The sequence below is a fragment of the Nelumbo nucifera genome, chromosome 8 (genome assembly GCF_055504915.1).
Source record: "Nelumbo nucifera cultivar China Antique chromosome 8, China Antique-T2T, whole genome shotgun sequence".
NCBI classification, from domain to species: Eukaryota; Viridiplantae; Streptophyta; class Magnoliopsida; order Proteales; family Nelumbonaceae; genus Nelumbo; species Nelumbo nucifera.
Window position 1 is genome coordinate 3,038,152 of NC_142656.1, and position 14,453 is coordinate 3,052,604.

Here is a 14,453-nt window from a genome sequence, read left to right on the forward strand (position 1 = left end):
GATAGAAAAGCTAGCATACGCACTGGTGATAGCAGCTCGGAAACTCTGCCCATACTTCCAGGCTCACACTGTCATCGTCTTGACTGACAAACCTCTGAGGCAAGTCTTACTCAAGCCCGAGGTTTCCGGTCGACTGACGAAATGGGCCATCGAACTCAGCGAGTATGACCTCCAGTACAAGCCACGAACTGCTATTAAGGCCCAAGCCTTAACGGATTTTATCACCGAATGCACGTTCAGCCTTGAAGCCCCCAGGCCGGTCGAGCCCGAGATCCCCAGTTCAGGTGAGCACGGAGCTCCCAAGCCAACAGAGTCTGAACCCCGTGAAGTAGCAGCTAGTGTGGCATCTCTCCTGGTTAGGACAAACGCGAACTGGGATGAGGAGCCCTGGATCCTTTACGTAGATGGCTCCTCGAACCAGTGGGGCTGGAATAGTAATACGCGGCCCAGGTGGCATGAAGCTTGAATACGCATTACGCTTTGAGTTTGCGGCATCCAACAACGAGGCGAAGTACGAGGCACTGATAGCCGGACTGAACCTAGCGCAAAGAGTAAGGGCAAAACACATAGTTATCTGCAGCAATTCCCAGCTTGTAGTCAACCAAGTTACGGGCGAATACGAAGCACGCGAGCTGACTATGATCGCCTACTTGGCAAAGGTAAAGGAGGCTATGCTCAACTTCCAATCACACTTCATCAGGCAAATATCGAGGTCAGAGAACATTGAGGCCGACTCCCTGTTCCGGTTAGCCAGCACGAGTCACAACACCATGAGAACCGTGTACATAGAGGACTTACCTCGGCCTAGCATTCTCGGTGGGGCAGAGGAGATCGCTCTCATCCTTGAAGCAGAGCCGAGCTGGATCGACCCACTCGCGAGCTTCTTGCTAGATGGAACCCTCCCTGCGGACCGCAATGCATCCAAGAGGGTGTAGCGCCAGGCAGCCAAATACGTCATAATAGATGAACGGCTGTACCGGCGTCCTACACGCTGCCCTACCTGCGCTGTTTGCAACCTTCCAAAGCCGAGCTCGTGCTCCACGACACTCACGAAGGCCTGTGCGGCGGACACTTGGGAGGCAGAGCCCTCGCTCAAAAGGCACTTCGATAAGGATACTACTGGCCAACGATGAAGGCAGAGGCCATCGAGCTCGTCAGAAAATGCGACAAGTGTCAGAAGCATGCCAACATCCACCATCAGCCTGCTGCCGACCTCAAGTACCTCACCAGCCCATGGCCCTTTGCGCAATGGGGCATCGACCTCCTTGGGCCATTCACGCCAGCAACAGGTGGGAGGAAATTTTTAGTGGTGGCGGTAGATTACTTTACAAAGTGGATAGAAGTTGAACCTCTAGCAACAGTTACAGCCCAAAACATACAGAACTTCTTTTGGAAGAACATAGTATGTCGCTTTGGTCTACCTCGAGTACTGATCTCCGACAACGGCAATCAGTTCGAGGATATCAAGTTCCAAGAATGGTGCCAAGATATGGGAATTCGTCAGAACTTCACATCGGTCGCACACCCGCAAGCAAACGGTCAGACAGAAGTAATGAACAGAGCCATCCTCCGCGGACTGAAAGCACGACTAGACCGAGCTAAAGGGCTGTGGGTGGACGAGCTACCAAGTGTTCTATGGGCTCACCGAACTACGGAGAAAACCGCCACGGGAGAGACCCCCTTTAACCTCACCTATGGCACTGAAGTGGTAATCCCGGCGGAGATCGAAATACCCACACTGCGACTAGAAGCATATGACGATCAGACAAACAAAGACGAGTTACGCACCAACCTCGACCTACTGGATGAGGTAAGAGGCCTCGTGCACATCCGGACAGCAACCTACCAGCAAAAAGTAGCTCGGTACTACAATGCTAGAGTAAAGAAGCGGAGCTTCCGCGTCGGCGACCTGGTTCTCCATAAGATCATGGTACCCGAACCCGGCGTGGGCAAACTTGGACCAAATTGGGAAGGACCATACAGAGTAAAGAGAGTGCTCGGGGGGGGCATACGAGCTCGAAACCTTAGAGGGCAAACAAGTACCCCGAACATGGAACATCATCAACTTAAGGCGATACTACCTATAAACCACCAAGCGAAGTGGACAAAATCGCTATCAGAGCCCAAGGGCTAGGATGCCGAGCTAACAAAGTGGTGACAACGAACTAATAAGGACGTCGACATCTCAGAGACTAAGTGTTTACACCAAAACAGGCCGCGCATGTGCAGTAACCCAGGCAAGAAATAGATCAGGCATATGGTCAGTTCGGCAAATACGGTCAGTTCAGGAGAAAGAAAACAACCAACACTTAACCAAAAGAGATTCCATTCCAAAATAAGGGAGTGTACATTTCGAACGAAAAAAAAAAAAACTTTTTTACATTTCACAGGCCCGGAGCTATTTCTTCATTATCAGAAGGCACTTCAACGACACCCGAAGGTCCTGCCTCGCCCTCGGAATCCAGCTCATCATTAGCAGCATTGGCCATCTTCTGAGTTATGCGCGAAGTGAATATGGTACTGATATCGAGCTCGGGGTACGTACTGAGTTAGCTTGAAATCCCTTCGGTACGAGTCCACCATTAGGTCGTCAAAGCTCGGAGAGGCGATGTACTCATCGAACAACCTTCTTCTTGGCATCTTCAATACCTTGAGAAAAGATCTGCGTCCTCTCCCTAATGTCCTCCTGAAGGTATTCGACCTGATGCTGCAAATCCAGCCTCAGGTCCACCATGTGCTTCACTACGACTCCCATGGCCTCGGCATCTCTTTGAGACCTCGCCTGCCTGGCCTCTGCAGTGCGAGCAGCCGCCTCAGCAGCTTGGGAAGTCGCCTCTGCAGCACGGAAAGCCTCTTCGGCAGCTCGCGCCTGCCTCAAGCTCCTTTCCACCTGGGCTGCCAAGGCATGGATAGAAGAATTCACCTACCAAAAGGGAAGAACAAGTGATCAAAAGGACGACAGCAAGAGGGATAAAAGCAGAGAGCCCGACAAGAAATCTGACTTACCACCATGGCATGAGTAACAGCGCGACAGGCCACCTAGTTCAAAGGAAGTCCACGCCGCGACCTCCTCGGGGAAAATGGCCTCCCTACTCTTCTGAAGAGCGTGGTTCAGCGACAACACGCTCCTAAATTCCCCTTGGGCTCCCGAGCCTGAGGGCCCAGCTCGCGTATAAAAAGACCCAGAGTAAGTAGGAGCCCCCGAGTAAGTGGGAGCCCCTATGTAAGTAGTCTCGGCATAAGGGGCCCCTACCGCTTCTTGCATTGGAGGAGCCATCTCGGGCTCCCTGGGCGGATCCTCTGACGGGTAGTCTGGCACCTTGGGCTCTGCAACTCGGGGCAGCTCGGCATGAGTTCGTTTGGCGACTCGCTTCCTCCTCTTCATGCCTTGAAACAAATGCCCACCACGAGTCTCTCCTGAGTCCATCACACCTGCAAAAAGAGTTCGGCATCAGAAAAAACAAAACAACAGAGCAAAACAAGAAAACCTTTTGTAAGGAACCTACCCGAGCTCAGGCCGGCCGCAATGAGTTTGGCCTCCGTCAGATACTGATGGCATTTTAGCCCAAGCCGTGCCCATTGCCGGAGGCCCTTCACCGTCTCTTTATCAAGCGTAACACCGGAGTCAGGGCCGGCCATCCCCCACCCGGTCTGAAACGGCCACCCCAATACACTTCGCACCCCGAAGTAGTCCCGCTTCCACGTCGGGACCTTGTTGGGAAGTTCATGTAAAAGCTTAAAACCCGGGCGGGGAGACAAGTAATACGCCCGCCTACGCCCGGGAAGGGGACCCGCTTGCTTCTTAAGCATTAAAATGGAAGAGAAGATCTCCAAGTCTAAAGGAAAGCCTTGTTCGCAAAATAGGGAGATTGTCCCCACCAAGTTACGAATGGAGTTCGGGTGAAGCTGGCAGACCGTAACACCGAAGTGGTTCAAGACCTCGACAAGGAGGGGATGGAAAGGCAGTCGCAGCCCCGCAGCGAGTTGCTCCTGGAATATCACGATCTCATCAGGACCGTGTTCCCAAGGAAAGCTACCGAAAGGTATGAAATAAGCGTACTCCCCAGGTAGGTTGTAATAGGTAATAAGGGATTGGAGCCCCTCAGGCGTCATGGTCGAGGGGCCAAACTTGTCTAACGTCCGACCCCGACGAGAGGTGGACGCCAAACTACCCGAGGCGACTCGGCCTACGGGTTCGAACTCTACCTCCGGCTCGCTAGAACCATCAGGGGATGCAACTCGGTTCGTAGAACCTGCATCTGACCCACTTGAAGAACCGTCTGAGCTATTCGATCTAGACATCGAGGAGAGAAGATGGATTCCAGAAGGTACTCACCCGGAAAAAGGCTTGAACAGACTACGGGAACTTGAACGAGCAAAAACCTTGAATGCAAACTAAAAGCCTGGACGCGAGTTGAAACTTGGACGCGAGCTCAAGAAGCAAAGCGCAGAAGTGACAAAGCGACTGGGGTCCCCCACTATTTATACCCACAGTGACCGAGAAGCAACAGCGCAGATCAAAGCCGATCCGACGGCCCGCAGTCGCGTTGACCGCACGTCCCCTGAGACCAAGACGTGATTGGTGCATGTCTTTCTGAAACTGATAGAGCGCCGGCGCACATCTTTTTGAAACTGACAGAATGCCAACGCACGTCTCCTCACATTAAAGGCGGCAGCAGCACGTTTTCAAATTTGAAAAGACGCCTGCTGTCATCTCTCCCAGCGGCGCTCTTTTTGAATTTTTGAAATAAGGAGCGCGCTGTCACGTCTGTTAGCATTTGTATGCAGGTCGACGGGTTTTCCGCGCTATCAGTCAACCTAAAGAACCCTGACAACGCACCTCGCGCTATCAGTCAACCGAGATTCGAAGTACGAGACAAATCCACTTGCCACCTTGCGAACTCCCCGCGTCAGGGCAAGACCCTTAGCACGAGGAGTGGGGGGCAATTGATGAAGGAAGATTTGGCCCGACCTCTTAATCACTCAACATGTGGCAAAGGTAAACAGCTCGACACAACAGCGCGCCCAAGGCGCGAGCACCGAAGGGAGGAACCAGCAGTTCGAACTCCCTACTAGGAGCCCGAACTCCCTACTAGGAGCCCGAACTCTCCGTACGAGAAGCCCGAACTCCCTACTAGGAGCCCGAACTCCTTACAAGGAGCCCGAACTCTCCCTTAGGCCCCGAGCCTCACACAAGGCAATGACCCAAACTGGCCCGCCTCATGGTAGTTCGGGACACTCCCCTATCCGAACTCAAGACTTCACCTCGCTCACCACTCCAGCACTTCGCCTCCAGGATGCCGAACTGAACAAATGTACCATACCTGACACTGAGGAGGTCCGTATCCAAGGGCGGCGCACCTGACTGACTTGGAATCTGACGCTTGACAGCCGCACTTCAACGGCCACCTGCCATCGTCATCGCCAGTCACAGAGATGGCTCCAACAAAGAGAACAGTGGCGGTTCTATCCAGCAGAGGGGATGACACCTGAACTGGCAGGAGCCCAGAGGTAATCATACCTGACCTGACAGAAGCTTAGAAGTGAGTGCACGAGGTGGTAATAAAAGGCTCCCTACCCCCCAAGAACAAGGTATGTGAAATTTGCGCCTTCTGGTTTTATCTTACCTTTGAGAGAATATTAACTTGAGCTTCGGAGTGATCTCGCCGGGTTCCTCCCCGGAGATTCCCCACCTTCTTCGTTTTAGGCCCCCTTGTTGCTCTAATCAGAGGCAAGATCGTTGATAGATAGGATCGGTCGGATTGCGCACCATCAATACCAATGTATTGGTCACCTCTACTATGATAAAATGGCTGTAAGTTTATTCGGTATCACAGTCGAACCCTAAAACAAACTAAGATGGATGAAGAACACAGAATTTGCTGTAAAAAGGAGAATAAGCAATAAGTTGAATATTTCATTTTTAATTTTTTGTCCATTTTATTCAGTACAAAGGCAAAGTAATGCCATTTAAGTTCAGCCACTATCACTGTGGAAGTGGCTTAAAACGTAACCATGTGCAAAACCGTTGATTTAATTAACAAACTGTTGACTTAAGCAGTCAAACCATCGACCTATGGTTTTTGACCGTTTTTTACTTTTTTACTTTATTATTACTCTTCTATTTTTTTTTGTCAAAACAGGCCATCCATTCAATTCGATCAATCCATTTGACCAGGAACCAGACACAAAACGGTTCTGTCTTGAGACATATGGGTGAAAGATCCTGAGGGACCCAGTAAAAATTCTTTGCCATATTGCATGCAATCTCCAATACCAAGGAAAATTCTTTTAAAAATCTTAACATTGTTCTTTTCTTTAGAAAAAAACACCAATTCAATGATACGAAATCTCGAGACCTCAAAGGCTCAAACCACTGAACATTTTGATGGTCCAAACAGTTCAACCGTATGATATGTTTCTTTTTTTTAAAAAAAAACCCGTATGATATGGTTCAGATATAAAAAAAATAATCAAAATACCAAAAACAATGATAAAGAAAGCATATTAATATCTAAGATTAGAACTCATTCCTAACTTGTGACGATACAATATAATACAACTTAGAAAATGTACTAATGCATCGTTATTTGAATCACGAAAAGCCATGACCCCTGCACAATATGGATATCAATATGCTATTTTCGTCATTCCCCAAAAATATCAGTGAATATTTCCAATTTATGTTCAATATCCTCCAATCTATTACAATATCCGGATACAACATCTCAATATTTCAGTATGTTTCCTATTTCTAAATGACAAATATTTTCTCACCAACACCAGAAAAGAAAAATCCCGGTAACCTTTTTTTTTTTTACAAACAGAAAACAGACAATTCAAGAAATATATATATCCCACGCTCATGTGATTATAACATGTCAATCCTCAGTCCTCTTCATCATCGTCAGCAGCATCCTTGTTGGTCTTGTCATTCTCCTCTCTGATCTCTCTGTCACTTTCTGGCAACTCCACCGAGTTCTCTCTATTTGGGCTGGATTCTATCTGCCTCTGAGTTGGCTCATCATCATCAGATTCAGACCATGCCTGCCTCCGTCGATGTATGGTGGACGAAGGTGCAGCCTTCACCAGCAGAGAGAGGAAGAAAAATTAGATAAAGAGATAGAATATCCTCAGCAAACTACAATAAAAGGGGGAGAGAGATGCCAATAAAATGCCTACGTAAATAATGAACAGAACAAAAAATACAAGATGCAGAATATGTGCCCTATGTGACTATGCCAACATCATCCGAAGCTTATATGCATCATACAAAAGATGCAAGTCGAGGAGTTAGAACTTGCTCCAGTTGAACATGGAACCAGTGGAATCAAAACATTGGACACACACCCAATAGCACTTAGTATACTGCTGAGACAGCTGACAGCCTCAATGACCTGTACATATTTAGCTAATATACTTGTCAACACTCAACAGTAAAACCTCCAGTCTAACTGGAGATTATTACTACTATAGTATGATGTATGTCTTAGTACTAATAGATGTCAGCAAACAAGGCTGAAAATTAATGACTAAAATAAGCACATGGTGCCTTGATTTAAGTAACCCAGAATTTACTACCTCATCCTCAGCATCAGAGTCTTCAAGCCCAGCTGCTACAAGAAGATCCTGAGCATTGTCTGCTCCACCATCCTCCAGATCATTCATCTCGTTAACATCCTCCTGGTTGTTCATCATCCTTGCGTCTTCATCTTCCATTTCTTCTTGATCATCCATCATCTCAGCTTCAGCTTCCTCCATCTCATAATGTGCCTTTGAGCTCTTGTCCTTCTTTCTCCTCTTGCCACCTTTCCTCCTCTTCTCACTATAGCCACCCTCTTCATCTTCAGCTAGGGATCTATCTTTCCGCTTGGAGGCAGGAGTACTACTTTTCCATTGTTCCTGTAAATAAATAAAATCCTCAAGACAGGCACACATAAACATGCATAAAAAGTAGGTTGCTCTAAATTTTTGAAAAGTGATGTAACAGTTTTACCTACAAAAATACTAGTTAATTAACATTCTACAGGATCATAAATAATATTTAAGCAACTATTCATCATAAAATTAATTGTTCATGACATTAATTTCTTAGAACCTCTGATATATGATTTCAGTAATGTGAAGAATACATAAGCAACATTACTGCATATGCTACTAACTGATTAGGTTATGTTTAAATTCAAGGGGTGAAGTGGAAATACCTGAAGAAATCGGTTGCATTAATCAGGGGTTAATGCCACTTTCATGGCTCTAATTCCTAAGAAATTGGGTGCACGTCAACCAAAGGAGTTCAGACCAGTCAGCTTGATGACTAGCCCTTAAAAGATTATAGCTAAGATCCTGTCCCTTAAATTGAAATAGGTACTCCTGTCAAACATTTCTCAGTTTCAAGGAACTTGTATCCAAGAGAGACAAATAACAGACCAAATACTTATTGACAACAAATGTGTGGAGGAATATAGAAGAACTGGGAGGAAAGGTATAATATGCAAATTGGATTTGGAAAAGGCCTACAACTTTGTGGGTCAGGAATAAGTGATGTCTAAATGTGGTTTTCATGCAAGATGGTGTAAATGGATGAGAGGGTGTTTACAAACATCTCATTTTTCAATATTGGTTAATGGGGGTAGTGTGGCATTTCTTTGGGGCTTTGAGAGGATTGAGGCAAGGGGATCCCCTTCCTTTCAACTCTCACTGCAGATGTTTTCAGTAGATTGATTTTGAGAGCTGATGATCTAAATCTAATAAGGGGTTGAAGAGTGGGAATAAATAATGCGGTAGTGACTCACTTACAATTTGCTGATGATATCATCATATTCTGTGAAGGTGAGGGAGAGCAGGGGGATAGGAGGTTGAGGTTTCTGGTGGGACTTTTTGAGAAATTTGACGAACTTAAAGGTGAATATGAGCAAGAATGTGATAGCAGAGATGTTTTCCGTAGATTGATTTTGAGAGCTGATGGGATAAATCTAATAAAGGGTTGGAGAGTGGGAATAGATAATGGGGTGGTGACTCACTTACAATTTGCTGCTGATATCATCATTCTGTGAAGGTGAGGGAGAGCAGAGAGCTAGGAAGTTGAGGTTGCTGGTGGGACTCTTTGAGAAACTGTTGAACTTAAAGGTGAATATGAGCAAGAATGTGATAGCAAGGATTAATATGGGAACTGAAGAAATTGGGGTATGGGCCGAAGAGTTAGGGTGTGTCTTGAGTAAGTGACCTATGAAATATTTAGGGCTCCCTCTAGGTGCAAACCCTAAAAGAATTAATTTCTAGAACCCAGTAGTGGAAAAGTTTAAAAAGTTAATGGTGTGGAAGACGAGGCTACCCAAGAACGAAGGCTGGGCTATATTTTAACAAATAAATAAATTTGGGTGGTAGACGAGGCTACCCAAGATATGCATCATTTTTTCATTATTGATCAATGAAATTTTTTGTTGCTGATCAAATAGACAACACTGGATGATCCTTTTCCCTCAACATGCAGTGTTGCTCATCAACACAGGATGATCCCCCCCTCCCAAAATTCTAGATACCACTAAAATGATGGGTAAAAAAGCAGTAATAAATCTGTATTCTAGAACTTCAACATGCAGTTCAATTTTCAGAGCATAGCAGAAAAAATATGGAGAAAAGACGATTTGAAAATCCTTTTCCAGCTTTCTGCTTCCACCCCAATCCAAACACACAATTTTACTGATTCAGAAGCAATGAAACTAATGAATCATTTACTGGTAAAATCTATCAATATGAAGAAAATTAAAATAAAAGTATAAAACAATATACATTTGTCCAGTATCTACTGCTTGAGGAAAATTAAAAAAAAAAAAAAGTTGGGACATTAAACCTTTATACGCTCAAAATGTTGTTCTTGTTGCATAACTTTCTTGAGCTCATCCTCTTGCTTTCTTTTCTCTAACTGTTTCCCAACAAAATCCATGGGGAATTATATTAGCATAATGGCTCCAAAGATCCCTGCTTATACATAAACAAATACAGCTTTATGAGGCATGATGCAATTGTATAACAGCAGACCTGAAATTTCCTCTGCTCCTCAGCTTTGCGACGAGCTTCCTCAGCCAGGGTGACCTGACGAGCCACTTCTAACCTCTGTCGGTTCTGCTGCTCTTCACGCTCAGCCGCCTCACAGTGGACTTTTGCAGCATCAAGTAAATGCTTGCAATACCCAACATGGGTCTCAATTTTCCTCTCATCAAATCCATGGAAGTGGAGGCTGGATGCTGCAGACAACTGACTAAATACACAGACAGCATTCTTTAACTCAGCAACTGTTGAACGTACCTACAATATTAAAGAAAATTCTCAACAAGGCACAAATTGGAAGAAGTAATAAGTGAATGTGAATTCAACTCGAGTACAAGGGTACCCTACAGATGCACTTTCTGAAAATAGATCTAGAAATCTACTACATATAGGATAGCCTTACACAATATATCAATAACTACTGACAAGGAAGAAACTCTTAGCAACAAAGAACTTCCACTCTTGCATAATCAGTGAATTACAACATGGGAAATATTATAATTAATTTATACTTCAATCCCTCCTAAAGAAAACAACCTTAAATACACTAAGAGAGTATAAAAGACCAGATTAAAATATGAAGATAATCACAAACTTACTTCCAGGACAGAAGTTTCTCCAGAAGAGACTCAAGAGAGGGATAATCTCTAGTTGTCTACACATATATGCCACAGTTACTAGTTAAAAACCTCATATCCTATACAAAACCCACAACATATGCTACTAAGGTATGGGGAGTGAATATGGCACACTTATCAAGGCAGTCAGATAGGCAATAAAGAGCTGTATGTATGCATATGCACTCCTGGACTTTGTTTTCTAAAGATTAATTGGGTTTACAGGATCCATGTAAGAATGTGGGTTCAAGTCTTTTTTTTTCTATCAATAATGTGGGTTCAAGTCTGTGAGTGATCATTTTGTGCAAAAAAGTGCCTAGGTTAGATCCATATCCAGTCCACCCCTCCCAAGACCCTAGATAGGTGGGACTGGATCCAAGATCAGTGGGAACTACATAGACTGACTTTACCAGCTGGGCTAAAGAAGGAAAAAATTTTATCCTTTTCAAAGATTAGTCTGTTGTAGAAAGAGCAATAGGAAGACCAAAAAACGTGTGTTAAATTGTATGGGAAATGACCTAGGGATTCATGACAGAGAAGAAAGAAGAAATTACACGTGCTTCCTTGTGTACCTCTCCTTCAATAAAATTGTTAACTTTTCTCAAAAAAAAAAAAATTACACTTTTGTATATCAAAGGCTACCCGTGCTTCCTTGTATTCTCCTCTCATCAGTGCAGCTAGTTTGCTCAGCTTCCTCTTTTCTGTCTTGTCAAACCCATCTTTCTCATAAATGAAACCCAAAATGGGGATGTTTAAAGAAAATAAAATATGTTCTTTCCACCCAACTGTTGTCTATTCTTTATCTCTTGTATATTTAATGTACAGTTGCTATACTACATTTTTAAACTGCAAATCTGTAAATCACCAACTTTCCATTCCATGCTTTTTTTGAAGAAAGTAAAGTTGTATTGATAGAATTAAGAAAAAGAAAGTACATCAGCCCATGTACAATGAGAATCTGTACATTGGGAATATACAAAAAGAAAGCTCATCCAAGAAAAGGCCCAACATGCAAAAAAGAGCTCAGTTGGACACCTTGAAATATTCTTTGTACACCCAACCAAGAACAGGGAAAGACTAGAAGAATACTTTTAATTTCCTTCCATATTAACCAGATGATAGTTTACCCCTCCTGCTCAGACATTTAGCTGACCAACGTTGCGCTTGCAGAAGCTGTAAAACTGATTCCAAAAGGCAGAAATGAATGACAAAACAGGACATTGCTATTACCCACAGCTTGTATGAACATTTGCAGTGAATGAAGAGGTGATTGTGGATTTCAGGACTTCATTACATAAAGAACAAAGAGTGCAAGATAGAGGCATTCCTCTTCTCATAAACCAGTCTGTAGTTAGACATCTCCCACGAGCTGCTGTCCATACAAGAAAGGCAACTTTTGAAGGGATTTGGAGCACCAAATTGTGGTCCAAGGGAAAGCACTCTCCTTATTGTCCTGCACTAGGGATAGGTTGCCATAGAAGGATTTGACTGAGAATTCACCCAATGTTTCCGAACACTAAATTCTTTCATCATCCATTAGGGGTTAAGTTTTATACCCTGAATGAGACTTGACTAAGTTATCAGTCATTCAGATTTCTTCTAAAAGCTGGGCCTGAATTAGCTTTCCATGCTAAATATACTACTGTTAGTTCTTTTGCATAATAAACTAAGTTCTCTATGTCATATAAAGCCAACTTACTATGCACAATTTCTAATCATTAGTTTCCCTCTGAAGTTAATTTCCTTAATTAACTAAACCTGTTGAAGCTAATATTCTCCTTTTTCTCCCCAAAACTAATGGAAAATTAGAAAAAATGTTCCTTATTAACATGTTTATGCCTTCTCTGCCTTCTCTGGTGTGTGATTTGTCACCTAGGTGATAAGGTGTTAAGTTGATGCCTTTTTGTCTTGATAACTAAGGAGCTAAAATTAAGAGCTTTTGATCATAAGTAAATGGGAAAATCTATACCTAAATTTAACACACAACATATATTTATATATGGGAAAATTTATAATCAGAAAGACATGGTACCGAAAGAGCTTTAACCAATCAAAACCCGCCCATGAATTTTGATAAACACCACCTAATTGGCTACCACATTTATGATACCGGTTGATTGATCACAAAATTTTTGGATACCATGTCTTTCCGGAGTCGAACCTACACACACACACACACACACATAAGGTGGTTGGGCCCCAAACAAGGCTATCAGTTGTTGAATCCAACTTTGGAATCCAATTGAATGTAGGGTTCACCCTAGATATCAAAGACCTTACCTCTCCATTCCACCAAATTACAAGTTGAGTATCTCAATGACTACCCTCTGGTATCCTATCAATACTCCTAATTGACACCTTGTATTAAGGAGAACTACCTAGTACCTGCCAAGGTTCAAAATATCAATACGCCCGTGTATCGAAAGAGGCATATTGGTACTTAAAACCACGTGGCTTTGTGTTTTTTTTTTCAGTTTTTTTTACAAAATTTGGTTTTTAGGCTTGTTTTTAACTATATGTTTTATTAAAAAGAATGGGGTTCCCAAAACACCTATAAACAGGTGTATCAGGACCCCAACGATACGATACGCCCCATATCAGGCGTATCATATAAAAAATTTGAACCTTGGTACCTACTAAGGGCCTGTTTGTTTCCTCTTAACTCTTATCTCTCAAGAGGAATCTTTTAACTTTAAGAGAAAAATGGTCGTTCGTTTCCTCTTATCCCTTATCTCTTAAAGTGCAATCATGCAACTTTTTGTTTTCCAATGATACCCCAAAAAGACAAACAAAAACTCATATATGGGGTCAAAATGGATATTTGATAATTTTTAGAATTCAGAACAACATTCTCTGCATTCAGAGTTCAGAGGAAAGAAAAGTTCACCAATACCAATATACCTCTTAATGTAATTATTGCACTTTCAGATGTCAGACTTCAGAGCAAACGAACAGGCCCTAAGTCACCAATACCAACACTGCAGAAATTTTTAACTGCATCAAAATTAGTTTGAAGGTCCAGGGTTTCCCAAGCAACACCCATCAAAATTAGTTTGATGGTTTTCTTATGGGGGTAGGCAGAAGAGAATAATCTCCACTCTATGAGAAGGTAATCTGACTAAGGTAATCCATTCTCTCATGATTTAGTCTAGAATCTAGATAACTAGTGTGGTACACTACTAGACATCCAACCTGTAACTGCAATTGCAAGAGTGATGCTACACCAACTGAACTGAACTATATCCCCAGTCAATCTTTTTCCCGTGTTGGAAAACTTGCACTTCTTTCTTCCAAGATGCACAATAATATAGCATGAAGACAGTGTGTCGATAAGGCATCCAGGGTATGAGACATGCATTATCTCATCTACTTTTTCATTGGTAACTGTTAAATTTATTGGATAATAAAAGAATGATTTATGTACAAGCATGCCAGGAATCTCTTAATAGGCTGGAAAAACCACCTAGTCCATGCACTCTTTCATCTACTTACACTTGGAAATGCAATACCCTACTAATTCCTAATATTTACTCCAGCTGTTAATGTGATGTACTCCTCCATCTATTTCCCCCTTTTGGACATCTCTATGATTAAATCAACTGGTGAAAAAAAAAATGGCACCATTGAAGTATAAAGAATCCCCATACAAGTAGGAATAAAAGATGAACCTGATAAAAACTTCAAGTATGGCATCCTACAAAATGAATTCAAGGATGAACAATCAATAGGAAAATAAAGTGTGGATAGAATACAAAGCCAAAAGCTTAACACCTCTAAATTCCCTTCTTT

At 43.2% G+C, this 14,453-nt stretch overlaps 1 protein-coding gene across 1 annotated transcript in view; it reads right to left on the reverse strand.

Annotated features, from left to right (window-relative positions):
• Positions 1–6,626: 6,626 nt before the first annotated feature.
• The window catches only part of ELF8 (binding protein), a 51,784-nt gene continuing 43,957 nt past the window's right edge, over positions 6,627–14,453 (reverse strand). The window contains exons 21-24 of the mRNA XM_010263621.3: positions 10,039–10,305; positions 9,851–9,922; positions 7,582–7,902; positions 6,627–7,083 (exon numbers count right to left, since the gene is read on the reverse strand). Of these exons, the coding sequence (XP_010261923.1) occupies positions 6,889–7,083; positions 7,582–7,902; positions 9,851–9,922; positions 10,039–10,305 (855 nt within the window). The 3' untranslated portion in view covers positions 6,627–6,888. The remainder of the gene's footprint in view (positions 7,084–7,581; positions 7,903–9,850; positions 9,923–10,038; positions 10,306–14,453) is intronic.